Raw genomic sequence first — 27,656 nt, forward strand, 5'->3', positions numbered from 1 at the left:
TTAACAATACAGGATGATATAAGCTTTCATTCTCAGCAGACTTCCCTCAACGTATTTGAAATTCAAATGCTGCATTGCATATGAAAAGCTTAGAATGTGACAAGGAAAGAGATACAATAATGAAACCAATGGCCAAACGCCATTGGTGCAGGTAAAAAGCAAAAGCAGTCAAAGCTTGAAGAAGACTAAGCAGTCTTAGTCTGTAGTGTAGACAGATACTGGTCAAAGAGGATGAATCCGGAATCTGAAGGATGCTGTGCACTGAACCACATTCAGGGGAAAATCACGCTGTAGCATCTGGCTGCCAGACTTCAATGTTCCCCAGCTCCAAGAAGGCTTATAAACACCTGTGTAAATATCTCCCTTGTCCAAGCTGTGGCCTTGCTAACCTACCGATCAAGTGGGGCTGCGATGACTGACCTTTTCTCAATGTACCTTAACCCCATCAGAGACCTTTTCACTGAAATATGATGACTGCCCAATATCATCATCTTAAAAAAACCAAAAGAAAATGCTTTCAGAAAAATACTCAATTTATTGGCAGAACAGAATCTTAATCATTAAAACATCAGTATGTGGAAACATTTTTTTCCCCTGACATTCTAATATTAATGAGAATTGCAAATCCTATTTTAAAAAGTTCTCAATGGATTTTGTAGCAACCGTCAAATACAATTCAAGGCTGATACATTGGGGTGGGGAGGGAGGGTACATGTGGGGCAGAGTAATGCTGAGGAAGGATGGATTTGTAGTTAGAAGGAATGTATTTGATTATCACTTCACCATTTTAAGTAGCTCATTTTGAAGAGAACATTTCAATTCTTTAAAGCTCCGGTTTTTGTTTTTATTGTTTTTTAATATGAATAATGAGAAGAATGTAGTGGCGTGCTGTTAAATGTTTAATAACTGGATCTGTAGGAAACATCCCAGTTTGTAGCATTTCCTGATCTCCCTGGTATTCTCCCATCCTGGCTGATTTTAAGCTACCAAGATGACATCACTGAATGAGTCGTACTGTACAAGCCAGCCCAGCACTCCTCTGGGAATATGGTGCTTAAATGGAAATGTACATATAAGCACGCTACACAGTTATACTGCACAAATGTAACTCACCTCCTTACGTAAAGTCTTTTTATGCTACTATCCAATACAAACTAACATCTTTCTGTGACAGACCCACATACAAACTCCTAAATTTTTAGAGAAAACATAAATTGTATTATGTATATTACAGGTAGGAAAGCAGACGCTTTAAAGCAGGCGTCCTCAAACTGCGGCCTGCGGGCCACTTGAGGCAGTGTGATTGTATTTGTTCCTGTTTTGTTTATTTTACTTCAAAATAAGACACGTGCAGTGTGCATAGGAATTTGTTCATCGTTTTTTTTTTTTTTTAAACTATAGTCCGGCCCTCCAACGGTCTGAGGGACAGTGAATTGGCCCCCTGTTTAAAAAGATTGAGGACGCCTGCTTTAAAGCAATGCTCAACAAAAATGATTCTTACATTTTTGGTCATCAAAAAAGTAATCAGGCCAGGCACAGTGGTGCCTAAAATATAAACCGGTGTTCAATTAGCATAAGCAATTTCTTTCTCCTAATTAGAAGTACTAAGTTTCTATATTAAAACCATCTTCACCTTTGTGGTCCACTCTTGTACCAGCTTGGACACAAGAGGGTCACGTGGCCAGACTTAGCCAGCTTTAAATTATGCGGTTAGGCTAGAATCACATTAGCTTTTATTGCTCCATCCCCAGCAAGCTACTTCTTTTATACTTGTACTAGCAGAGTTTCACCATGAGAGGGCACCCCTGCCCACATTAGGGTTAGCTCTGTGTTGCCTAGTCCTGGGGCAAGGTTAATGATTGCAAGAGGGACTTTGCCTAACAATGGCAATCAGTGTAACCTGGCTTATTGTACCCTCAATGAATCCCCAACAATAAAAAAAAAAAAAAAAATACTTCACTGAAAAAAAAAAAGTTCAGTTATAGCTTTTAAAAAACAACATGGTGTGTGTTTTTAACTACTGAAAGTCAGACTGTGTTAAAAACTTGACTCAAGGGGTGGGCACGGTATCTCACACCTTTAACCCTAGTACTCTGGAGGCCTAGGTGGTTGGATTGCTTGAGATCAGTAGTTTGCGACCAGTCTGAACAAGACTAAGACCCTGTTTCTACTAAAAATAAAAAAATTACTGAGCATTGTGGCAGGCACCTGTAGTCCCAGCCACCTGGGAGGCTAAGGCTACTCCTTTGCTTAAGCCCAGGAGTTTGAGGTTGTTATGAGCAAGGCTGAGACCACAGCAGTGAGACCCTGTCTCCAAAAAATAAAAATAAAAACCCAGAAAATTGAAAATAACCCTAAAATCATTACTAGGAGACACTGTTGTTCCCAATAATCAATACAATTTATGAAAAAAATCTGTACTTTATTGACATGAAATGATGTCCATAATTCAGAGGGAAGTAAGCAGTATAGTTCCTGCTGTGTGTAATACACGCCAGTTATGTAATACACATTTAGACATTGGATCTCTATGTAGGGAGATGTCTAGAAGGATATTGATCAAAATGTTAAGAGTGGTTTCCACTGGATAGAGGGACTTAAGGAAATTTAAAAAGAAATTTTCTGATTTGTATTTTTCTATAATGTTAGAATTATGAAAAACAAGGTATGTATTATGTTTACAAAGACATTAAAACTATTCCCAAAGAGAAGAAACATTAAATATTATCCTCAAACCACTCCTTTATAATCTTACTTTTTTAACAAAGGATAAGGGTCTAGTACTCACTGTGGAGAGTAATCTCTAGGTTACCAAAGGGAAATGTTTTTCATACTGTAGTCTGGCTTATCTCTATCAGAATCAACTATGATGCTTTTTATTGTTTATTTTTTATTTCAGATTAATATGAGGGTACAAACAATTAGGTTACAGTGTTGGTGTTTGTTAAATAAAGTCACTGTTGTAGTTGTGTCCTGCACCCAGGATAGGTGCCACCAACCCCGCCCCCACCTGTGATGCTTTTTTTTTTGAGACAGAGTCTCACTCTGTCACCCTGGATAGAGTGCTGTGGCATCACAGCTCACAGCAACCTCAGACTTATGGGTTCAAGTGATCCTCCTGCCTCAGCTTCCCAAGTAGCTGGGACTATAGGTGCCCACCACAGTGCCTGGCTAGTTTTCTATTTTGGGTAGAGACGAGGTCTCGTTTTGCTCAGGCTGATCTCAACTTCCTGAGCTCAAGCAATTCACTTGCCTTGGCCTCCAAAGTGCTAGAATTACAGGTGTAAGCCACTGCAACCTGGCCCACTTCCTCACTACTACCCTACCCCAATCAAACTCAGGAAATCAACATATCTGGGGCTGGGGCCCCTGCATAGTTCCCAAGCACCCCTGGTGACATGTATGTGTATTTAAGTCTGAGAACCACCGCTTGGAAGAAGAAAAAAAAAGATGGGTGGTGTGTCCTTCATAATTATATTTACAGTCATTCTCTCTCTTTTTCTCTCCACCTGTTTTCCCACAACCTGCAGCAGCTGAAATCAAGATGAACCTTTCAATGTCAGGTGTTTTAGGGATTAAAATATTAGGTGATTTAGGGATTAAAACATTTAGGAAAACGCACAGAATGGCTGATATTCATAGCAACCGCCAATCCTTTTGTCTCGATTTCTGTCTCAACTTACCTGGTGCTGGGATTTTTGATGAAGCCAGTGTTTATGAAATTGGGACACAGACATGTTGTTTTGATTCCAGTTCTTTCTAAGGCAGCCAGTTCAACAGTCAAGCCGCTATGAAAGCCAACAGCAGCAAACTTGCTTGAACTGAAAATAAACAGAGAGCGTTTACGAACTAATTTAAGAATCCTGATACGTCTGCTTCATGCAGCTTCTTGTGTTTCTTAGTTAAGTGTGACCCTCTGACGAGCCTCATATGTGGCCCTGAATCTCAGCCGTTAAGTCCAGACCCTGAGTCAGAGTCTGCACCTTGCAAGATCCTCAGGTAAATTTATAGGCATGTTAAAATCTAACATAGAACATTTACTGCATCACAGCATCGTGCATCAGAGAAATTCACATAAATGTCTTCTTAGGAAAATTAGTATTTGTTTTTGTTACTGCTGTTTCCATAAAACTCAATGTCACCATAAGCTGTTCATTATTTATTATAAAATATTTATGGATTCACTGAAAAATTTTCTTGGACAAATCCCACTCTTCCTTTAAGTCACAGCTTGACTTCCTCAAAAAAGTCTTTCTCATTAGATTTTTTTTTCATTATCTAGAAATTTTCGGTTTTCCATAATAACTCTTTCATTTGGAAATAGCAAAATTACTTATTCTAATCGGACTTATTTTTTTCAGATAGGTTTTCTTTGAAGTTTTATTGAAATATAAATTTGTATACAAACTACTCACTCCATGTGTACAATTCAATGGATTTCTTTTTTTTTTTGCAGTTTTTGGCCAGGGCTGGGTTTGAACCCGCCACCTCCAGTATATGGGGCCGGAGGCCTACTCCTTTGAGCCACAGGCACCATCCCCGGTTTCTTTTTTTTTTTTTTTGAGACAGAGTCTCACTTTCTTGCCCCTGGAAGAGTACTGTGGCATCATAGCTCTCAGTAACCTTAAACTCTTGGGTTAAAGTGAGCCTCTTGCCTCAGCCTCCTGAGTAGCTGAACCTACAGGCACCCACCACAATGCCTCGCTATTTTTTTGAGACGGGGTCCCACTCTTGGTCAGGCTGGTCTTGAACTCCTGAGCTCAAGCAATCTACTGGCCTCGGCTTCCCAGAGTGCTAGGATTACAGGAGTGAACTACCATGCCTGGCCTAATTCAATGGCTTTTGTCATATTGCATTATAATTATTATTATTATTATTTTTATTTTTATTGTTGGGGATTCATTGAGGGTACAATAAGCCAGGTTACACTGATTGCAATTGTTAGGTAAAGTCCCTCTTGCAATCATGTCTTGCCCCCATAAAGTGTAACATACACCAAGGCCCCACCCACCTCCCTCCTTCCCTCTTTCTGTTTCCCCCCCATAACCATAATTGTCATTAATTGTCCTCATATCAAAATTGAGTACATAGGATTCATGCTTCTCCATTCTTGTGATGCTTTACTAAGAATAATGTCTTCCACGTCCATCCAGGTTAATATGAAGGATGTAAAGTCTCCATTTTTTTTAATGGCTGAATAGTATTCCATGGTATACATATACCACAGCCTGTTAATCCATTCCTGGGTTGGTGGGCATTTAGGCTGTTTCCACATTTTGGCGATTGTAAATTGAGCTGCAATAAACAGTCTAGTACAAGTGATTATTATTTTTTTTGAGATGGAGCTCAAGCTATTGCCCTGGGTAGAGTGCCGTGGCATCACAGCTCACAGGGCATCACAACCTCCAACTCCCGGGCTTAAGCGATTCTCTTGCCTCAGCCTCCCAAGTAGCTGGGACTACAGGCGCCTGCCACAACACCTGGCTATACTTTGGTTGTAGTTGTCATTGTTTGGCAGGCCCGGGCCAGATGTGAACCCACCAGCTCTTGTGTATGTGGCTGGCACCTTAGCTGCTTGAGCTACAGGTGCTGAGCCTATCTTTTTTTTAAAACTATAGTATAATATACAAAGGATGCCAAAAAATGTATACACATTTTAGGAAAGGGAAAAACTATTTAAATTGTAATAACATAAACCGAAAACATTTGTTATTTTGTATATTGTATCTTGTATCTTTTGCAATTGCAGAAGTCAAATGTGACTTGAGTATTACAATTTAAATGCAGCTTTTTTCTTTCTTAAAATGTGTATACATTTTTTTGGCATCCTTTGTACGTAATATAAAAATGTTAGTGAGGGTGGCGCCTGTGGCTCAGTGAGTAGGGCACCAGCCCCATATACTAAGGATGGTGGGTTCAAACCCAGCCCCGGCCAAACTGCAACAAAAAAATAGCCGGGCGTTGTGGCGGGCGCCTGTAGTCCCAGCTGCTCAGGAGGCTGAGGCAGGAGAATCGCCTAAGCCCAAGAGTTAGAGGTTGCTGTGAGCCGTGTGACGTCACGGCACCCTACCCGAGGGCGGTACAGTTAGACTCTGTCTCTACAAAAAATAAAAATAAAAATAAATAAAAAAATTTTTTTTAAATGTTAGTGAAACTATTTGTCAGTGTACAATTCGGTGGCATTCATTACCAGAGAGATTGTCTTTTTTATTCTTTTAAATCTGTATAAATTATCAACTAAACAAAGTAGCTGTGAACTCTTGCCAGTTAATATGTGCTTTACAAAATAGAAATCTGTGGGAAGTTCTCTCTTTCCTTTTTTTTTTTTTTTTTAAAGCTTGGAAACATACTGAAAGCTTAAAAGAAAGATTGTTATATTCACCTATTTAAGGTAAAAATCTGTACTTTGAAAGACATATACAAATAAAAATATATCTAGAATTGATTACTATGTTAGATAGACAATGTTCTCAGCTAGAAGTATTATTCCATTTAATCCTCATGACAACTCTACGAAATACATCATAATCCTCACTTACCAAAAAGGAAACTGATGCATGGAGGGGGATATAGAACTTGTTGAAAGATACAAAACAAAGTGGCAGGCTGGGCCTGGTGGCTTACGACTGTAATCCTAGCATGGAAGGCTGCCATGGGTAGATTGCTGGAGCTCAGGAGTTCGAGACCAGCCTGAGCAAGAGCAAGACCCCATCTCTAAAAAACAAGCAAACAAACAAACAAGTGATAGAATCGGGCTTTACCCGCGAGAAATAAACCAGGTCTGTATATTATATATCCTCACTTTATTAATTCCCGACCAAGATAAGAGGCAAGTGACAAACTGGTATAGCATTTGCAACATACAAGACAAAGATAAGGGTTAATATAGAGCAGTTTTTTTGTTTTTGGGGTTTTTGAGACAGAGTTTTACTCTGTTGCCCAGGCTAGAGTGCCGTGGTGGCATAGCTCACAGCAACCTTAAACACCTCGGCTCAAATGATCTTGCCTCAGCCTCTCCAGTGGAACTACAGGTGCCTGCCACAGCACCTGGCTAGCTTTTCTATTTTCAGTAGAGATGGGGTCTTGCAGTGGCTCAGGCTGGTCTCAAACTCCTGACCTCCAGGGATCCACCTACGTCTGCCTCCCAGAGTGCTAGGATTACAGGCGTGAGCCACTTTGGCTGGCCAGAATTGGTAAAGGAATAACATATTTTTGAACTTTAGGGTGAACCTGTATATAGATACACATATGAAAGCTGAAAGTGAGTAGGCTTGTTCCCTTTGCACTTTGTAACATTGTATCAAATTCCTTATTATGAATATTCTGAGTCAGTACTTCTCATCCCCAAATTACAAGCTCACGATCAGGACTCAGTTTTGCCGAGTCTTCCCATTACCATACTAGTACCTTCACCAGTATAAACTGGCTATTTCGGTAAATAAAACATACTACTCAGGTAATTCTTCGTTAGCAAGCAACAAAAACCATTTTAGAATGGACCACTCACCCTCTTCCACTATGAATCCAGTTCTTTCATCTTGAGTTTTTTCACATTAATCATTAAAACCGATAAACAGTAACTCTAAAAAGGAATGGAAGTATTTTTTTCCCCTAAAACAGGTCATTAGAGCTTTTGCTGTGGCAGGAGCAACTCAGGACAATAATAGGTGAGGGCTGGATTACAGGGAAAACAAACAAGTAATCCTACGTACCCCCTCATTTCACTCCAACAGTCGGGAGCCAGAGCACAGGTGATTAGTTCTACCAGGGCAAAGCATTCTGGAAGCTAAACTGAGAAGCGAGACCTCCCTGCTTCCAGCACTTACAGGAAGTGGAATTGAAACATAATACCAACAGGCCCCCTCCTGTTACTGAACACTTGCAGGATTACAGGTTCTATGCTTGGTGGATTACATTCTATATTTTAAAGCTTACAGCATCCTCATAAATGAGATGCTATTATTAACCTATTTATGGATGAGCAAATGGAGCACACAGGAGTCGAGTAACTTGCCTAAGGTCACAAGCTGTTAAGTGACTGAGTTAAGATTTATAATGTTATGATTCATAATAATCCTTTACTGGAAATAACCCCAATTCTCATCAACTTTAGAATGGACAAATAAATTGTTGTCTAGTCACATGGTGCGACAACCACTGTGTGAATAAATCTTGCAAATACAGTGTGATTCCATGTATATAAAGAACACAAATTTTGTAGGCAAAATTAATCTATGTGTTACACATCAGTATAGAGGTTACCTCTGGAAAGGAAGGAGGGCTTGGTGATTGAGAAGAGTTCCCAGAAAGGGTGTGGGGGTCTTGTAATGTTCTACATTTACTTTTTTTTTTTTTTTTCAGAGACAGGGTCTCACTGTCACCAGGCTGGGACGCAGTGCCATGATCATAGCTCACTGCAGACTCAACTCTTGGGCTTGAGTCATCTTCCTGCCTCAGCTTCCCAAGTAGCTGGAACTACAGGCATGTGCCACCCTACCGCTCTAATGTTCTATTTTTTGTCTTGCGTGGTAGTTAAATGGACATGTCCATTTTGTAGTAATTCATTGAAATGTACAATGATGAGTTCTTCTTTTGATAAAAATGTATATTTCCATTAAAAAGGCTTAGGTTAGAAAAGCAGCGTTACAGTTTAATTGCCCAATAACAGCATGTAATAAACCCTGCTTTGTGCTGGCAGAAGTCTTATCCCTATGAAAGTCCCATAACTGATCAGATGCTGAGCAAATCCCAGAGCGAACTGCATTGAGGGTACTCGTGGTCAGTAAGGATTGCAGACTGCAGCAGCTTGGCCAGGACTGCAGAGGATACTAAAGAGGAGTTCTGCAAGGGCTGGCGAACCACAGGTCTGTAGAGGCTGGAAGAGTCCAAACCACGGTGTGGTTGCAGCCCTGCCTTTTCTCCCAACAGGCACCTCAAGTGAATTTTAGAAAGCCATTCCTCCTCTCGAGCAATTTTACTGCCATCTTCTGGAAAAATAATTCAAGTCTAAAGGACCTGAATGTGAACACTGCACCATGCACATTCTGCACAATGGGATGTGTCGACCCGGCCCTGATGGTACTCGGTAAAAATCTTTATTGCTGCTGCAATCACCATCATAAATCACCAAAATAAATTTCTCACACAAAGCACATTTTCTCTTGGTTTTTCACTGTGGAATGCTACGTGGAGCATGGTCAAATCAGAATGCAAAGAATCACAGCATTTACTATGGCAGAGGGAAGGAAAAGCTCCCAGGGCTCCCAGCCTGCCAGATTCTCTGACCCTTTAGGCTTCTCTCAGTGCCTGGGAACCCAGACAGAGGCGGACAGGGAAGTGGAAGGTTGTGTACTAGCCCCCGAGGCAACACCTGTAACTCTATCTTTCATCAAGGAAGTGAAATGAATGCCAAATTACATTAGCTCTTGATGGCTGGATGATAATCACTGAACTTAAACTGGCTCTGAAAGAGACACTATACCATCTGGACACCAGAGGTCTGTTTTGTGACTGCTTCACCAGGTGTTTCATCTTTTTGGTGAAAATTCAATCTGAGTCGACATTTTCTTGTAGTGGAAAACAAATAACGTTCAGAAAAAAGGGGAGGGAGGAAAGGAGGAAAGGAAGGAAGGAGGGAGGGACTAGATGAACTAAAATAACAAAATAAAAATCACTTGCCTTGCCATTTCCTAAAAATAGCCACTTGTTCGGTGTATAGTAAAGCACTTTAGTGTATATCCTTGCAAACTTAAAATGCAAGTTATATAAGAACATATTACCCATCTCTGCCTGTATCTACATATTTATATACATGTGTAACTATGCTTTTAGAACTTAGATACTTATTTCCAAAAGAGCACAACGGCAGAAAACAAATTTGAGAATTACATGTATGCACACACACATATTTGTACAACCATAATTGGGCAACCTAAAAGATACTTGCTAAAACATATAGTAAATATACAACAAAATACAAAATACAGCCGAGAACCGTTAGGGTGTATGCAACCAGGAAGATGACCCTGGCTGCGGTGGCCTCACTGATCAACTCTGTAAAGCCCACTGGAGTACCTCATGACTGTGACCTGCTTCCTACGTCAAGATCTGCAGTTACTACAAAGGCGTGTCTTTTTAAATGGATAATTATTATACTTTTTTCTTTTTCATTAAATTTTTTAAAATAATTCCGTTGTTTTGACGTTTAGAATCTTAGATAATTCTCACACACACTTACTGTTTTGTTTTCACAAAATTTTACCCATTTGTACTAATACTAAACGTTAATAATAATTAATTTGTGTTCATGCTACAAAAATTTTGTTCTTGTTTACAATCCCCTGCTATGAAAAGGGATGAATGGTTGACTAAGTGGTTAGTTTGTAACTGGATAAATTCCTTGTAGCCATCTCTAGAAAGTTCCTCTAGTCAAAATCCAGAAGGGGATTAATAGTTGATAATGCTGTTATACAAGAGATTTTGTGCACCTCTTTCTGCCTATTTCAGCCACTTGAAGGCTATCATCATTACAAAGGTAGTTCTCAGTAGACAGGCTAAGAACTTGCGGACTCAAGTTAAGCATAAGAAACAATGTAGGAAGTACAACCTTTCTGGAAGGAAGTCTGGAGAAACCTCAAAGCACTCAACCTAGACCTCCCATTTGATCCTGCAATCCCACTACTGGGCATCTACCCAGAAGGAAAGAAATCTTTTTATCATAAGGACACTTGTACTAGACTGTTTATTGCAGCTCAATTTACAATCGCCAAAATGTGGAAACAGCCTAAATGCCCACCAACCCAGGAATGGATTAACAAGCTGTGGTATATGTATACCATGGAATACTATTCAGCCATTAAAAAAATGGAGACTTTACATCCTTCGTATTAACCTGGATGGACGTGGAAGACATTATTCTTAGTAAAGCATCACAAGAATGGAGAAGCATGAATCCTATGTACTCAATTTTGATATGAGGACAATTAATGACAATTAAGGTTATGGGGGGGAAGCAGAAAGAGGGACGGAGGGAGGGGGGTGGGGCCTTGGTGTGTCACACTTTATGGGGGCAAGACATGATTGCAAGAGGGACTTTACCTAACAATTGCAATCAATGTAACCTGGCTTATTGTACCCTCAATGAATCCCCAACAATAAAAAAAAAAAAAAGAAACAATGTAGGAAACACAAGTTCACATACCAATAAGCCAGTAAGAAGGGGACTGCAGTGTGCCCAGCTGCTGAAGCCACAGTGACAATATGGCCATGATTACTCTTCATCATCGCTGGAAGAAATGCCTTTGTCGTCTAGAAAAAGTTTTTATAAAAGAGAAAAAAATTGTGTTTATTTTCAGGCTCATTGGGAATATTTTAAAACAACAATTTTAAAAAAGTATTGTTCCTGCCGGGCGTTGTGGCGGGCGCCTGTAGTCCCAGCTACTCGGGAGGCTGAGGCAAGAGAATCGCGTACGCCCAAGAGTTAGAGGTTGCTGTGAGCCGTGTGACGCCACGGCACTCTACCAAGGGCGGTACAGTGAGACTCTGTCTCTAAAAAAAAAAAAAAAACCTAAATTAACTGCTAAACATGGCACCGCAGGGCAACTGGACTGAATTCCTACATTAGAAAAACTAAGCAACACTTCAGATCCTGAAACCACTGAGACTCCATCTCATTTAAGTTGCTAACTTCTTATGTCCCCTAACCCTCCACCTCTTGTCACTGATGTCTTTATCATCTCATATACTAAACAGGGATAATAATCCAGAGTTAGCAAAAGAATTTAAATTTAGGCTGGGCGAGGTGGCTCACCCCTGTAATCCTCGCACTCTGGGAGGCCGAGGTGGATAGATTGCTCGAGCTCAGGATTTAGAAACCAGCACGAGCAAGAGGGAGACCCCATCTCTACTAGAAGTAGAAAAAATAAGCACTTATAGTCCCAGCTACTTGGGAGGCTGAGGCAGAAGGATCACTTTAACCCAAGTGTTTGATGTTCCTATGAGCTAGGCTGAGGCCAGGGCACTCTAGCTTGGGCAACAGAGTGGAACTCTGTCTAAAAAAAAAATAATAAATTACATTTCTTTTTCAAATGATTAAAAAATAGTTAATCATTTAACTATTTTGTAACTAGTGAAATAATTAAAAAATAGTTTGGTTACATCATCAAAATACTGACATGACTAGCAATCATGTTACTAAATGATTCATGCAGTAAGTATCTGTTGAGCACCTACTGTGTGCTGAGAAATGTGTAAACAAATAAGATAATAACTTATATTTTAACAAACACAAAAACATAAAAAATAGATCCCATTTACTTGGAAATATGAACATAAAATAATACTGTTTTACCAACCCCAATATTCTTTCTTACTTTTTACTTTATTTTTTTTTTTTAGAGTCAGGGTCTTGCTCTGTCACGGAGGCTAGAGTGCAGTGGTGTGACCACAGTTCACTATAAGCCTTGAACTCCTGGGCTCAAGCAATCTTCCTGTCACAGTCTCCAAGTAGCTAGACCACAGGTGTACCTCACCAACCCTGGCTAATTTTTTAAATTTTTTGTACAGGCAGGGTCTCACTATTTAGCTCAGGCTGGTCTCAAACTCTTGATCTCCAGTGATCCTCCTGCCTCAGCCTCCCAACATGCTGGGATTACAGATGTGAGCCACCACACCAATATTCTTTTGAAAATTAGTCACTCCAAATTTACATCTGAGAGAACCTTGCGATACCTTTAAGAACTGGCCATTTGGGCAATATTTGGAGACTTCAGAAACACACACACCATACAAAAATACACACACATGCACATTAGGTAAGATTTGCAATTTTAGGGCTAGGAAATTTCAGGAGACTCTGAAAGCAAATTTTGTTCACCTTTATGGAATCACAATGGTTAAGATGGTCCCTAATTTCCTCCTTTTTTTTTTTTGTAGAGACAGAGTCTCACTTTATGGCCCTCGGTAGAGTGCCGTGGCCTCACACAGCTCACAGCAACCTCCAACTCCTGGGCTTAAGCGATTCTCTTGCCTCAGCCTCCCGAGTAGCTGGGACTACAGGCGCCTGCCACAACGCCTGGCTACTTTTTGGTTGCAGTTTGGCCGGGGCTGGGTTTGAACCCGCCACCCTTGGCACAAGGGGCCGGCGCCCCACCGACTGAGCCACAGGCGCCGCCCCCTAATTTCCTCCTTTATCTCTAAACCCATCACGCAGAGATATGATAACTTAGCTTAGAATTCAAACATACAACACCTGAGATTTATTACCAACATTTTTAGGAGGGAAATGATACATGAGATTTAGCCACAGCATGGAAAGTGCTCTCTTTGTACAATGTCACCCCTGGTACCTGAATAAAACGAGCATTGATTTGCTGCTTTATTATGTCTACTTTATTATTTGATCTTCGGGATTTTCAAAAGCAATGTTTTAGAAAAAGATACCATACTCACCCAGAAATGTGCAAGTACATTAACTTCAAAAGTCTTTTCAATCTGAGGATCTTGTGTAGCAAACAAATCTGATGTATAGACGACACCAGCATTATTCACTAAAATGCTAACATCTCCAACTTCTGACTTCACCTTTAAAAATAAAATAAGAAAAACACATTCATGAAGAAGTATGACGGTATGTTTACACGCCATGCCTAGTAAAGGGATATGTAGATTTCTATTAGATATGAGAAAAATTAGTTTTATAGTCTATGTGCCAAAATGGGGGTAAAAACTTTATTTTCGGGACTTATATACGAAACTTGCAATATCTGCAAGTTCACTAGGTAGAAATTTTCTATTGCAGTTTAGTCTCTTGACTTTGCTCTATTTCTTATAGCTCAAGAGGCATTTGAATACGCAACATTTATTTTTTAAAACACTACTTCAAAAGCTAAGTCAAAAAAAGCTAAACTAATTGGCAAACTCACGGATTATTATGGAGAGTTACGCAAAATTGCTTACCCCTGTTAAGCTGGCCACATCTTCTATTTCTGAATTTCTATGTTTTTATTTTCGTGGTCACTCTGTTTTATTGTTCACCCATCATTCTCCATGTGGGAGGTTTAAGGGTAACGTGTGGTTTCTTTGGACCTTAAGTTGAGCTCTGGCTCTGCCACTATCTGTTGGACTTTCAACAAGTTACTTAACCTCTGAAAACTTCAATTCCTCCTCTATAAAATAGAGATAATAACACAGCTTCCCTGTGAGTTGCTGGGAAACAAATAAAACAATGCAGGTAAAGGAGCCAGCACTGTCTCTGGTACATACGCAAACTGCTAGGACTACCATTCTTATATATCATTATTTCACGTCCATTTACACCTGTCTACATGCACCATGTTTTAACATTCTTTTGTTGGCCTTCTCAGGTGTCTATGAGGGTACTTAATATGGTAATATAACTATGAGGTAAATAACATAAAAATGCAAATATATGCTTTTCTAATACATGTGTGTGTGTGGGGGGGGTTTCTCTTGATAATTAAGTCTGCTTTGGTATTGATCCAGAAGGAAGAAATGAAAGCAGTTATGTGAAAAGCCAGGTTTCAAAGGTTATGGTAGTGAAATAATTTCAGTTAAGGGGAGCTCAGTGTCCATAGCACAGTGGTTACTGGTGCCAGCCACATACACTGAGGCTGGTGGGTTTGAACCCGGCCCAGGCCAGCTAAACAATGACAACTGTAATAAAAAATAGCCAGGCGTTGTAGTGGGCACTTGTAGTCCCAGCTACTTGGGAGGCTGAAGCAAGAGAATCACTGAACCCCAAGAATTGGAGATTGCTGTGAACTGTGATGCCACGGCACTCTACTGAGGGCGACATAGTGAGACTCTGTCTCAAAAACAAAAACAAAAACAAGTCTTGCTGCCAAGTGCATAGAAGGCATCCTGTAAACTGTAAAGACTATTTGTACTCAACAGGGAATAATTGCAGATACTGTATTATGATTATTTTCAAAATAATTGTTACAGCTTGTAAACTCTGGCCAGGCGTGGTAGCTCATGCCTATAATCCTAGGGACTCTGGGAGGCCGAGGTGGGAAGGTCACTTGAGCTCAAGAGTTTGAGACCAGAATGAACAAGAACGCAACCCTGTCTCTACTAAAAATAGAAAATAATTAGCTGAGCATTGTGGTGGGCCCCCAGAGTGCCAGCTACTCCAGAAGCTGAGGCGGAAGGATCACTTGAACCCAGGGTTTTGAAGTTGCTGTGAGCTAGGCTGATGCCATAGCACTCTAGCCCGGGCAAGAGAGTGAGACTCTGTCTCACAAAAACAAAAACAAAAACAAAAAAGCTTGAGAACTCTAATAAGAAATACTTTCAAATAAGAAAGATCATAAAATCTTGATGCTTGGGCGGCGCCTGTGGCTCGGTCGGTAAGGCGCCGGCCCCATATACCGAGGGTGACAGGTTCAAACCCCGCCCTGGCCAAACTGCAACCAAAAAATAGCCGGGCGCTGTGGCGGGCACCTGTAGTCCCAGCTACTTGGGAGGCTGAGGCAAGAGAATGGCTTAAGCCCAGGAGTTGGAGGTTGCTGTGAGCTGTGTGAGGCCAGGGCACTCTACCGAGGGCCATAAAGTGAGACTCTGTCTCTACAAAATAAATAAATAAATAAATAAAATCTTGATGCTTAAGCTGTGTTTTTTGAAATTCCAAGGGCTAGCAATGCAAGAATATCTAGCCTGATGCTTTCATGGTTCTTTGAATAACTAAGTTTCTTGGGTGGATAGACTCTATCTGGACATAATGCATTTTGTAAGGCAGTGTATTCCAAACAAAAGCTATCTCTAATAACAGGGTTATCATTATTTAGATATTAGTTAGTGTGTGTTAGGCGACTGAGAGAAAGCCCATTAGAGGTTATTGCTGTATTACACATTTTATATCATTCCACTATTTTTTTCCATTTAATTCTCGCAGCACTTCTATGAGGCAGCAATTCTCTCTCTTGCTCTCTCTCTCCTTTTTTTTGAGACAGAGTCTCACTCAATACCCCTGAGGTTGAGTGCCATGGCATTATAGATCACAGTGATCTCAAAATCTTGGACCCCAGCAATCCTCCTGCCTCAGCCTCCCAAGTAGCTGGGACTATAGGCATCCACTACAATTCCTGGTTAGTTTTCCTATTTAGAGGCTTTCAAAATTTGTAGTAGAGATGGGTCTCCCCTCTTGCTCAAGCTGGTCTCAAACTCCTGAGCTCAAGCAATCCACCCACGTCAGCCTCCCAGAATGCTAGGATTACAGGTGTGGGCCACTGTGCCTGGCTTCTTTTTTTCTTTTTTTAATTTTCTGAGAGGTAGGGTCTCTCCATGTTGCCCAGGTTAGCCATGAACTCCTGGACTAAAGAGATCCTCCTGCCTTATCTCCCAAGTAGCTGGGACTATAGGTATGCACCACCGTGCCAACTGAGGCAGAAATCCTTATACATCCACTTTAAAGACAAGAAACGTGAAATATAAAATGGTTAAGTTTCATACCCAAGGTCACATGGCACTTAAAGGATGGAACTGGGACTCTCCCTGATCTGTCTAATCTCAGAGTCCAAGACAAGGTCCCCCAAACAGAAAAGAAGCCTGTTGACAGCCCTATCAGTATGCCAGGCTGAAAGCTCCTCAGTCAGAATTGAATTTTATTTATTGAAAACAGTCAAGTGTGAAGTGGTTATCTGACCCTTGATAACCATTTATATCACCATTTATATCTATATCCATATCTCTAGCACAACATACAAATTACTGTTCAGAATAATGCCAAGACAGTTTATGTAGCTGAATGGTTGAAGCTACCATATTGCCTCTGAATTATTATGGCCCTCTAAGTAATGTTTTATATTACCGAAAAATTTCCTCATTTATCATTGATCCTTTCTTCATCATTACCTATTATCTCCTCTGGGTGTGAAAGTCTGCTTTTCATATTTCTTATTAATGAAAGTAAGCTGAGGGCAGTGCCCATATCTCAGTGGATAGGGATCCGGCCACATGCCAGGTTCGAATCCAACCCAGGCCAGCTAAACAACAATGACAACTGAAACAACAACAAAAAAATAGCCGGGCATTATGGTGGGTGCCTGTAGTCACAGCTACTTGGGAGGCTGAAGTAAGAGAATAGCTTAAGCCCAAGAGTTAGAGGTTGCTGTGAGCCGTAACACCAAGGGTGACATAGTGAGATGCTGTCTTAAAAAAAAAAAAAAGAAAAAGAAAAGAAAAAAAAGAAAGAAAAGAAAGTAAACAGAGAACTTAATTATTTAGGTGGCATAAAAATGTCCCCATACCAGAACGGCCACGTGAAAAGCTATTTCAAAATATCTAATAATCAACATATCTTTGTATATATTCAGTTTAAGCATATAGCCTTAGAACAATTCCAATAAAAACATCATAGTTATAACGTATGGAATAGGCTTAGTGCCTGCCCATAGCACAGTGGTTATGGCACCGGCCACAATACACCCAGGCTGGCAGGTTCGAACCCAGCCCAGGCCTGCTAAACAACAATGACAACTGCAACAACAAAAAAACATAGCCGGGTGTTGTGGCAGGCGCTTGTAGTCCCAGCTACTTGGGAGGCTGAGGCAAGAGAATTGCTCAAGCCCAAGAGTTAGAGGTTGCTGTGAGCTGTGATGCCAGGGCACTCTACCGAGGGTGACAAAATAAGACTCTGTCTCAAAAAATATATATGTATATATATACCCGGAATAGGTTAAAATAACAAAATTGTCTTTTCCAGAATGGCCTAGATGAGTCTGGAAACAAATGTTTTCTATTTATGTAACTAAGGAAGTTGAGCTCGTAGATCCTCTAACAATGACAAGTAACAAAACTATATGGATAATATTGTTAGTTCCATTATATTACTAATATCTAACACAAAGTGATTACTGTGGGCCAGGTCCTGTTCAAAGTTTGCATCATTAACTTATTTAACCTTCATTAATAGCCCTATGAGGTATGAAGCTGTGATCCCCATGTCATGATTGAGTAAACTTAGACACAGGTTAAGGAACTTGTGCCCAAGGTCATACATGTAATTAAATTAACTGGAAGAGCAGAATTTGAACCTGGAAGTCAATTCTGGAGTCCATGGTCTTAAACACTACGCAATATACTTATCTCCATGTAGATAACCATTGTTAATTTAAGTAAAATATTTACTGATAATTGCAGATGTTTCATGCCTTCAGGGCTTGCTTTCACTGTATTCTCTCCCAGGAAAGCTATTTCCAACCTTGACCTGTATAACTTCTACTTATTCTTTTGATTTAGGTCAGGCCTCACCAATAACAAAGAGGTAACAGTTAGAAATAAAAGACTAAAACTTAAAGATAGAAAAATGAACTGTAGGCTCAGCGCCTGTAGCTCAAGTGTCTAAGGCGCCAGCCACATACACCAGCGTTGGCGGGTTCAAATCCAGCCTGGGCCTGCCAAACCATGACAACTACAACCAAAAAATAGCTGGGCATTGTGGCAAGCGCCTGTAGTCCCAGCTATTTGGGAGGCTGAGGCAAGAGAATCGCTTAAGCCCAGGAGTTGGAGGTAGCTGTGAGCTGTGATGCTACGGCACTCTACACAGGGTGACAGCTTGAGGCTCTGTCTCAAAAAAAAAAAAAAGAAAGAAAGAAAGAAAAAGAAAAATGAACTATAATCTAAAATTCCCTAAACTAAGAGATTCTGGCTGAATCAGAACCTTCATATTGTTCTGAATCAGAATATCCAGGGGTGAGGTCCAGGAATATGTATTTTAAAGGATTTGTCTCAGTAATTCTGATGACCTTCCTACCACTGAGGTTATTTAGTTAACAGGTGTAAGTGAGAATGCATTCAGAAGAGGCAAATAATGCTTTATACTAATAGAACGCTCTATGATAAAAAAATCTCATAAATAATAGCCTTATTCTAACTTTCTAACCCATTTCTTTGGCTGGGCTTCAGAAGACCCTATTGGTGACTCTGAGAGTATCATCCAAGTATATTTACCTATATCAGAATGATGGGCAAGGTGAAAGGTGTAGGGTACACGGGGTGTATTAGGGCCCCTAATGAAAGAAAACATCTGGAGGGGGAGCCCAAGACTGTATATTTTAACAGCTTCCTGGAACATCCAAGAGCACACTAAGGTCTGGGAACTTCAATTCTAGGCTCAAGTTCTGGGTTTGCCACTAGCTACATGCATAAACTTGGACAAATAACAAAATGTCTCAGTTACTTAGTCTTCATCAGGAACAGCCCAAGTCGTCTCCAAAATAACCTCCTAGCACTGACATGTTATAAGTCTATGTAAATGTAAAATTTCACCTTATTGGCAGCGCTGTAAATACCTCCCCGGTTACTGCAGTCTACCACAAAGGTATGAACCTTGGCACCCAATCTCCTGCATTCAGCAGCTGTTTCCTCAATTCCATGCTAGAAAAAGCAACAAAGAGGGCAAGAGAACAAAGTAATTGATATGAGCATTTCATACAACAGCTGAAAATAATTAAAAATAATTTTTAAAAAGGGTGTCCAGATTCTTTGAACTTGAATTAGGCAAGAATTTAACTGACATTTTGGCAGGGCTATGGGAACATTTTGCTTTCTGTACTTTGCCGAGCTTTTTTATCTGCAACTGAATATAAAGCAAGTTATTTTTTTTAAGAAATTAAAAATCTTAAAGTCTATGTTTTACATTTATAAATTTTTAACACTTTGTGAGTGGTATGTATTCGCGTGTACTCTGTATCAGCCTTTAAAAAATAAAACATGAAAGCTTTTTCCCACGTAAGTAAAAACTATGCATGGACTTCAATTTACAGGTTGCAGAATAAATAAGTTAACTACAAGTTCATTAACCCATTCATTCTTTCAACATTTTAATGTGTAAGTCACAGTCACCAAGCTTAGAAGAACCTTAACACAAATGTAAATGAGACAGTCTCAAATCCAAGGAGTTGTCAGTGCAGTAGAAAGAAACATAAAATAAATAAAACATTTAAGTAGGATCTCACAACAGCGTTATTGTCGTGGTAATAAAATATTGAACACCAGCTGTTTTGTATAGGTCAACCTAATACTTGGTGGTGAGTATAGCACAGAGTTATATACACGGAGTTATGGAGACACAGAAGAGGTTTCTACAAGAGGTGTGGCATGCCCTTTGACCCCTCTTTCTCTGGGGTGAAAGGGCATGCTAGACATGATGTGAGCAAAGATGGATAGGAGAATGGTCTTGGGGAAACCACTATTAGGATCAGTTTTGTCTGGGAGAACTTACATTTACCCACACAGAATAGTAAATCAGAACACCAGTGTACAAACTGTAAACAGAAATGAAAGTTGCAGAAAACCCAAATCTGGACAGCTACGGATAGAATTAGTAGTTTATGTGATGAGCTTGTTATGGTGGTAAAGGGAAACAGGGTGTTTTGCCTTTACTGAAATCTCCTCGGCAAACCGTAATAGATTCTACTGAGGAAGGCTTATTCCTTAAGGAACAGGAACTTCTCAGGTAAACCTTATGTGGCCCTCTCGTGGGTAACCAGCAGCTTTTAATGTTCCCTTTTAAAAGTGTATTCTATTAATGTGGTATATACATACAAAAGAATATTATTCAGCCTTAAAAATAAATGAAATTCTGAAATGTACAACCTTGAGGACCTTATGCTGAGTGAAATAAGCCAGATAAATATTGTGTAATTCTACTTTTCTGTGGTACTAGAGTATCATATGCGTAGAGACAGAAAACAGAATGGTTGCTAGGGGCAGGTGGGAAAGAGAGGGTTGGGGAGATGTTATTTGATGGATATAGTTTCGGCTCGGGAAGAAGAAAAAGTTCTGGAGAGAGCTAGACATCACTGCATAATGATGTGAATGTACTTAATGCCGCTCAACTGTACATTCCAAAATGGTTAAAATGGCAAGTTTCATGTCCTATGTCACATGAAAAGAATTTAAAAAGATACAGAGGGTGACAAAAAAATGTACACAAATTTTAAGAAAGAAAAAAACTGTGTTAAAATGATAATACTCTGGCTCAGTGCCTGTGGCTCAAGCGTCTAAGGCGCCAGCCACATACACCTGAGCTGGCAGGTTCAAATCCAGCCCGGGCCCACCAAACAACAATGACAGCTGCAACCAAAAAATAGCTGGGCATTGTGGCGGGCGCCTGTAGTCCCAGCTACTTGGGAGGCGGAGGCAGGAGAATCACTTGAGCCCAGGAGTTGGAGGTTGCTGTGAGCCGTGATGCCACAGCACTCTACCCAGGGCGATAGCTTAAGGCTCTGTCTCAAAAAAAATAAACAAATAAAAATAAAAATATAATACTCATGTTTGACTTCTGCAATTATAAGAGGTGCTCAAGCATGATCTGTATTCAACTTTTGTATATAGAATGTATAATAGAGTATTACAATTTTAATACAATTTTTTCTTTTCTTTTCTTTCTATTTTTCCAGACAGAGTCTCACTCTGTTGCTCTGGGTAGAGTGCTGTGCTGTCATAACTCACAGCAACCTCAAACTCTTGGGGTCAAGTGATCTTCTTGCCTTAGTCTCCTGAGTAGCTGGGACTATAGGCAAAGAAGGGGTCTCACTCTTGCAGAGGTAGGTCTTAAACTCCTGACCTCAAGCAATCCACCTACCTTGGCCTTCCAGAGTGCTAGGATTACAGGTGTGAGCCAACACACACACACACACACACACACACACACACACGCGCGCGCGCGCACACGGTCAGTTTTTTCCTTTCTTAAAACATGTATTTTTTTTTTTTTTTGCACCCTCTGTATATTGTATCAATTCTTTGGGCCTTCTCTATGCAAAAATAAATTATTTTTAACAAATATATCCTCTTACTTTGAATAAATTACATTATGAAAATCCATTTTCCATTTCTTGTTTGGAGAGATTTGCTATTAGTGGTGGGTTTCTGAACCACCACTGGACTGAGTGTGTAGAGGCAAACCCATCCTTCTTTCACAATTGATGTCTCCCTCTGCCCTATTCCCTTGGTCTTCTTCATTTATTTTATTAGGTCCACACCTTCTGAACTGTGCAACAAATTTAAGTTCTCATTCTTCCAGGGAACAGTTCAGACAGTGCCCCGTAGCCATTGGGTAAGAAATAAAAAATAAACAAACCTTCAAGGGAGAATGAATTCCTCTTTTAGAAGTTTTCACAGCATGGTGGAATTGTTCGTAATTCATCAAGATTTGCCTTGGTAACTTTTTTTCTATGTGTGGGATTCAGTTTCTAAATTTTAATCCTAGGTTCTCTTGTAGTCTTCACATTCAGTTATTCTTCGACCTCCATCACCACAACTGAGACCCCTTCACCCATTACAAAGATTACTAAAAAATCTAAATGTTTTTATGGTTTCACCCATTATTTTTTGCAATTATTCACTAATTCACTTTTTCATTCAATAAACAGTCTTTGAGCAGATACTATGTACTTAACCACTTCCTGTAAATTTCTTCTTCCAAACTAACCTACTGAGGCATGGGAATGAGAATAGTCACGAAGAGATGGATTTCCGATATAAAGGAAACGAATAATTCTTGGTACCAGTCTCAGTTGAACAAAGATGACACCACCAATTCCTCCCTAAAATCACATTCCTTTCTTTGTAGCCTTAATGACAAATGTGAAGATGTCCCTTCCTTCCCGAGACTGGGTACAGGCACACATTGCCCTCCACACTACTTGGGTTTAATCTGAGACACTGTCTCTGGGGATAATTTGTCTTTGTACCTTAAGCGAGAGGTGCTTCCCTTTGGCCCTTGTCCTTCCAGCTGAATCTGCCAACATGTTAAACACCACTCCACTTTCTCCCTCATTCTCCACAGAGTCACCGGCCCAAGAGTTTCACATCTCAAAGTTTCTTCTACCCGGACTGCCGCCCATTTTCCACCCTACCCTTCTCCAGTCAGATTTAGTGGTTCTTAGACCCCTATAACTTAAGATCTACAAAATTCTAAGAAAATGAGTGGGGTATGTATATTGAACTAGGATTGCTGAGCTTTTATGTGGCCAAGAAAGGACATAAAAAACTAACAAAACAATTCCCTAGACTATCATTGTAATTTTATTTAAAAATACATTATTTTTTATCCACAACATTAGGAAGGGCATAATCTTAGAATGAAAGACAGATTGTTTCAATTACACTAATTTAACGCGATGAAAACTACTACATTGTCCCCAATTCTTCCAAACACTTCTCACAACCTGGTCTGGCAGCCCCCGTCATGCCCCCTGTCATCTGCATTCTCACAACCACCTCGTAACTGCCTGCCCCACTTCACTTGCTGTTCCATCTCTCCTGCTCTTCAGTCTCTTCGATTCTCTTCAATAGGACAACCCTCTCCAATAGAAGTTGGCTCAAAACCCTCCACTAACTCCCCAGAGTAAAAGTCAAAGTACACAAGGTAAAAAGTCAGAAGCTTCATGATCTGGAGCTTCTGCCCGTTAAGTCTCTAGACTAGTACTGTCCCACAGAAATATAAAATGATGGTTGCAAAGAGTGACTTAATGAACACTGGAAACTCAGAAGGGAGAAAATGGGAAGGGAGTGGGAGAGGAAAAATTACCTACTGGGTACAATGTCCACTATGCAGGTGACAGGTATATTAAAAACCTAGACTTCTCCACTATGCAATTTAGCCAGGTAACAAAACAAACAAACAAAACAACAACAACAAAAACTTGTATCCCCTAAATCTATTTGAATTAGAAAAAAAAAAAAAGAATCAGTTGACTTTTCTAGTATTCTGCTATATATTAAATTTCACAAATATGGAAGAAAATTACAAAATAAAATATTAATGCAAGTAACTATAATTAATCTAGGGATGTAGGTAATGATTACACTAAATGAAAATAACAAACTTATAGGCACTACAGTACCTACTACCTAGATGTAATTCAGTTAGACTTATTGAGCAATAATGAAATCACACTGTACCTGGGCTGAAGGTCTAATTCAGAGCAATACATCTCAAGAGACTTTCTCGTCAACTATATGTGCTGTCCTCACGCTATTTCCTTGACATTTGGATCTTGTGGTTCTAACCAACCAGAATAATTTATGCTATTTTTATCCTAAATTTTCTTGCCTGTCAAATGAAAAATTTAGCCACAGTAAATCTTTAAAATTCCCCAAATCTCTAAAATTCTGAGATTCTGTATTTTTGGAAGGTTTGAAAATCTGCACTCTTAATTAATTAAAGTCAACCAATCTAAGGAGTGTATGCTATCACTGTATGCAACTGCGCAGACCTGGAAAGAGAAATACCTTGCCAGCCAGCAAAATGGCTTCCTAAATACGAAACGATTTCTGGGAGTTTCAGAAAGGTTACTTCCATCACTTCTCAGCCTTGGGCTAAGATCAAGTGCAAACAGGACACTTCCAAGTGCTGTGGCCTTTTTCTTCTCCCAGAAAAACCTCTCCTGTTGCCTAATTTACAGGGTTAGAGTTTCATTTGTTTAATTTAAAATTTTATCTTCTGGTAACACACAAATGACTCCGGAAAGGTCACACATTAGACACAGTCATTCTTAAAAAGTTAAAATATATATATATATATGTATGTATGTATATAATGTGAACCATGTATGTAATTTTAATTTTTCCAGTAGTTGAATTAAAAAAATAAAATTTAACTTAGTGACATATATGTATATTTTTTTGTAGAGACAAAGTTTCACTTTATGGCCCTCGGTAGAGTGCCATGGCATCACACAGCTCACAGCAACCTCCAACTCCTGGGCTTAAGCGATTCTCTTGCCTCAGCCTCCCGAGTAGCTGGGACTACAGGCGCCCGCCACAACACTCGGCTATTTTTTTGTTGCAGTTCGGCCGGGGCCGGGCTTGAACCTGCCACCCTCAGTATATGGGGCCGGCGCCTTACCGACTGAGCCACAGGTCCCGCCCAACTTAGTAATATATTTTACGTCACCTAATATATCCAAATTATTATCATTTCAACACGTGATTCTTATGAAATGCATTCACACAAAATTCTACATTTTTCATACTAAGTCTTTGAAATCCAGCAGGTATTTCCATAAACATCCTGTTTTAATTCAGACTAGCCACATTTCAAAGGCTCAACAGCCACCAGGGGCTAATGGCTACTACTCACCATTGCTCTAGACAGCACAGACCTAGGTATTTGTTTTACTTTTCTCCTTTCCCTCACCCTGTGCCAGGCTTTGCATTTTCTGATCCCTTTCCACAGAACTGACTGTGCTCTCTATCTTCTGATCTTGACTCAGCCGTCTCCATCTCAGTAAGGCCTCCCTGGCCACCTGATTAAGACCAACGTTCTTCCTCCTCCAGCCCCATCGGACACAGTCCTTATCCCCTTTCATCATTTACTTTTCCCCTTATACTTATCACAATCTAATGACTATATGTCTTATTATACTGTGTGACTTGTTTATTGTCCCTGGCTCCCAAGGCTCATGATTTCCTCACTGTTGTATCCTCAGGTCCGCGTTGGAGTGGTGGCTGGCAGACAGGAGGGACTCAATATACATATTTGTAAGGTATATGCACTTTACTTTCTGATAAGAGAAAAAATGCTGTACAAACCAGTACTGGTCACTGGAAGTCCTTAACCTAGTTAGTAACTTTTATACATCTTCAAATTTTGGCTTAAACTTCACTTGTTCAAGGAGTAATAACTAGCACTCCAGTGTGTTTAGCATGTGCTAATATGCTAAATGCTTGTATGCATTATCCCATATCTACCTTCCAGCTTTCTCAGATAAGTACTGTTGCTTTATCTGTCTTGCAGAAAAGAAACTAAAGGTCGGGCAGCGCCTGTGGCTCAGTGGGTAGGGCGCCGGCCCCATATACCGAGGGTGGCAGATTCAAACCTAGCCCCAGCCAAACTGCAATAAAAAAATAGCTGGGCATTGTGGTGGGCACCTGTAGTCCCAGCTACTCGGGAGGCTGAGGCAGGAGAATCGCCTAAGCCCAGGAGTTGGAGGTTGCTGTGAACTGTGATGCCACGGCATCTACCGAGGGTGACTAAGTGAGACTCTGTCTCTAAAAAAAAGAAAGAAACTAAAGGTCTACAAAGTTCAGTACGTTTACGGAGTAGAGAGCTCAATGTGTGGAAACATTCATCAGGCCAGATCTTGACCACAAGCTGCCTGGGCTGGGCCTACTTTGCATTTTTCATTGCACTTAGAATCACTTAATGTCTATTTTCCCTGACTAGGCTGAGGGCCCGGGGCCCTATTTCCTGTTTGCTTCCCCGGGCTTTATGGCTGGGCATGGATAACTCTGTTATTTGTTGCCTGCAGCCTTGATCAACCACTCAAAGGTTATCTCTCCTGTAACTTCAGGGCCTTTTAATTTTGATTTACAGCACTGGACTTCAGCTACAACCAGTGTATCTCAGAAGGTGTTTCAGGCCATCAGGTGCCTTCCAGAAAGGCTCATCTATCAAAGATCAAATAAAAGGTTATATTATAGGGTAGCTCCTGTGGCTCAAAGGAGTAGGGTGCTGGCCACATATGCCGGAGGTGGCGAGTTCAAACCCAGCCCCGGCCAGAAACTGTAAAAAAAGAAAGAAAAAGTTTACATTATATATTCAGGTACACTATGTATACTTGTCCTGCATAAAAAATTACATTGAACATCCTTTTTTTTCTTTTTTATTGTTTTCACTAAAAGATGCTTTCAAAAAATTACTCCCTGCAATAACGATGGCGGGGTAACACTGGTTTCTGTTGGGTAGGATCTTTTAAAACACCATCTCATTAACCCAAGTAGGGCTTTTCTTAATAGTCTTACTCTTGTAACATAACTCACTTAAATGATTACTTTTTCTGTATGATTAAGATGGATTGGTGAAATCAGTTTTAAGAGGAGATTAAAAATTATTTCCAGGGCAAAACTGAGGACCGATTTACAATGTCAAGTGGGTGACAGGCAGTACCTGGGAAGCTCTAGCCTCTTACTCCTGTGAACACACACGTATTAATTCATGTTTCCTGCTCCACCTGCAAAACGGCATCAGTAGCTTTTTCGTACCTGCTTTATAGTGATGATATCCTAAGTGGCAAAATGCAGACATGCCCACAGATTAAAGGTACCAAAAAGTAAAACACAGCGAGCACTGTTACCTTATTTATATCCCAGAGAACCAGTTTGCTTTTAAGTTTGGCAAATTCATAGGCAGTCAGTCTCCCAAGTCCATGACCAGCTCCTGTAATCAGGACGATCTCACCGGTGACTGATTTTCTCTTCTTAGGAATAAAAAGCTTCACGAGAGACTCTAATAAGAAGAGGATTAGTAAAGGCAGAAGCAGAAGGCAGCTCAGAAAGAACTTCATCCTTTTGCGGCTGCAGGCTCCTGGGGCGTTTTCTTCACGGATCGCTCAGGACGGCCCTTGCGGAGGGCTGGCTCGGTCCAAACCCACAAGGAGCAGAAGTGAAGCAACGACCAGAGACAAACAACTCCGAAACCGCTCCTTCCGCTGGGCTGGGCTTGGTTAGGTCTTTTGCAATTGGCTCCGGGGGCAGTGCGGCGAGACTGCTCGCTGGCTCAGAAATCTGGGAGGGACAAAGTCCAGACGCGAGCGAAGCTTCCTAGTTCTCCTTTCCGCAGCCCCCGCTAGGTGTGTGACCAGCCTTTCATCTCTTTCTCCCGGTCGCGAGCCTAGCTTGGAGGA

At 40.4% G+C, this 27,656-nt stretch overlaps 1 protein-coding gene across 1 annotated transcript in view; it reads right to left on the bottom strand.

The window, feature by feature from the left end:
* Window positions 1-27,444, bottom strand: part of HSD17B11 (hydroxysteroid 17-beta dehydrogenase 11) — a 32,924-nt gene extending 5,480 nt beyond the window's left edge. Inside the window, exons 1-5 of the mRNA XM_053602784.1 lie at window positions 27,108-27,444; window positions 19,288-19,395; window positions 13,450-13,581; window positions 11,201-11,307; window positions 3,684-3,821 (exon numbers count right to left, since the gene is read on the bottom strand). Coding sequence (XP_053458759.1) covers window positions 3,684-3,821; window positions 11,201-11,307; window positions 13,450-13,581; window positions 19,288-19,395; window positions 27,108-27,317 — 695 coding nt within the window. The 5' untranslated portion in view covers window positions 27,318-27,444. The remainder of the gene's footprint in view (window positions 1-3,683; window positions 3,822-11,200; window positions 11,308-13,449; window positions 13,582-19,287; window positions 19,396-27,107) is intronic.
* Window positions 27,445-27,656: the final 212 nt, after the last annotated feature.

The sequence above is a fragment of the Nycticebus coucang genome, chromosome 1 (genome assembly GCF_027406575.1).
Source record: "Nycticebus coucang isolate mNycCou1 chromosome 1, mNycCou1.pri, whole genome shotgun sequence".
NCBI lineage: Eukaryota > Metazoa > Chordata > Mammalia > Primates > Lorisidae > Nycticebus > Nycticebus coucang.